This window comes from Mandrillus leucophaeus, unplaced genomic scaffold (genome assembly GCF_000951045.1).
Source record: "Mandrillus leucophaeus isolate KB7577 unplaced genomic scaffold, Mleu.le_1.0 Scaffold163, whole genome shotgun sequence".
In the NCBI taxonomy this organism is placed as follows: Eukaryota; Metazoa; Chordata; class Mammalia; order Primates; family Cercopithecidae; genus Mandrillus; species Mandrillus leucophaeus.
In genome coordinates, this window is record NW_012101621.1 from 2,948,386 (window position 1) to 2,949,612 (window position 1,227).

The 1,227-nt window shown below is 46.4% G+C and overlaps 1 gene segment (V, D, J or C); it reads left to right on the forward strand.

The window, feature by feature from the left end:
• Positions 1–448: 448 nt before the first annotated feature.
• Positions 449–1,227, forward strand: LOC105536826. The segment is given in 2 exon segments: positions 449–751; positions 881–1,227. Coding segments are annotated over 2 exon segments (393 nt in total).

The following is a 1,227-nucleotide window of genomic DNA, read 5'->3' on the forward strand; positions in this document are numbered from 1 at the left end:
AAGAATCAAATAAAGGAATAATCTCTTTCACCCACTGTAATGCTCACATTCAGAAACACAGGGCCATATGAAGCTGAGGCCAGACTGAGGCAACTGATCACCTCCCCTCTCCTTGATGAATGATTTTACAAAATAATATAGAATGTCTCAATGGTATTCCAAAGTCTAGAGTGTTGTCTTCTGTGACTAATCGCTCAGTAAAGTAAATTAGTCTTCTATTTTTACATTACTCTCATTTCTCATGTATTTAGGATTGAAACCATGTACTCTACAGAAGGTGACATCATCACCGATTTGGGAAGAAAGAAACACTTTCTGTTGGTTTTGATACCACATTTCTCAAATGAGAAGCAAACAGTTTGCTTCCTTGGATCCGTAGTTTCGCCTGTGGCCTTCAGGGGGCAATGTTGCACTTAGGAAGCATCTGTGTTCATTGCAGACCACCCTCATCCAATGAGCCTCCTCCCTGCAGCTGGCTGATGTAGCTCACTGATGTCTGTGTAGATAGGGAGCTGTGATGAGAACAAGAGGTCAGAACACATCTAGGCTCCTTAAGAGAAAGCCTTTCTTTAACCGTTTCTGAAACGCTTCAAAGGCAGAGACTTGTCCAGCCTAACCTCCCTGCTGCCCCTATCTCCTGAGGCTCAGGGCCCTTGGCTTCTGTCCGCCCTGCTCAGGGCCCTCCAGCGTTGCCACTCCTCAGCCATGGTCCTGCTGCTCGTGCCAGTGCTCGAGGTGATTTTTACCCTGGGTGAGTAACATTCCATTACCTTTCTTCCTTTTGTAAATGTGACTGTATTGTAATTTTCTCTGAATAGAGACATCTTTTCTTCATAGCAAAGTCTGTGCTGCCTTTACTTACACAGCATTGGTGTTGCAGGAGGAACCAAAGCCCAGTCTGTGACCCAGCTTGACAGCCAAGTCTCTGTCTCTGAAGGAGTCCCTGTGCTGCTGAGGTGCAACTACTCATCATCTTTTCCACCAACTCTCTTCTGGTATGTGCAATACCCCAACCAAGGACTCCAACTTCTCCTGAAGTACACATCAGGGACCACCCTGGTTAAAGGCATCAACGGTTTCGAGGCTGAATTTAAAAAGAGTGAAACCTCCTTCCACCTGACGAAAGCCTCAGCCCATGTGAGCGATGCGGCTGAGTACTTCTGTGCTGTGAATGACACAGTGCCTGAGACTGCAGAGCAGCTGAACACAAACCTCCTGAGATACTGA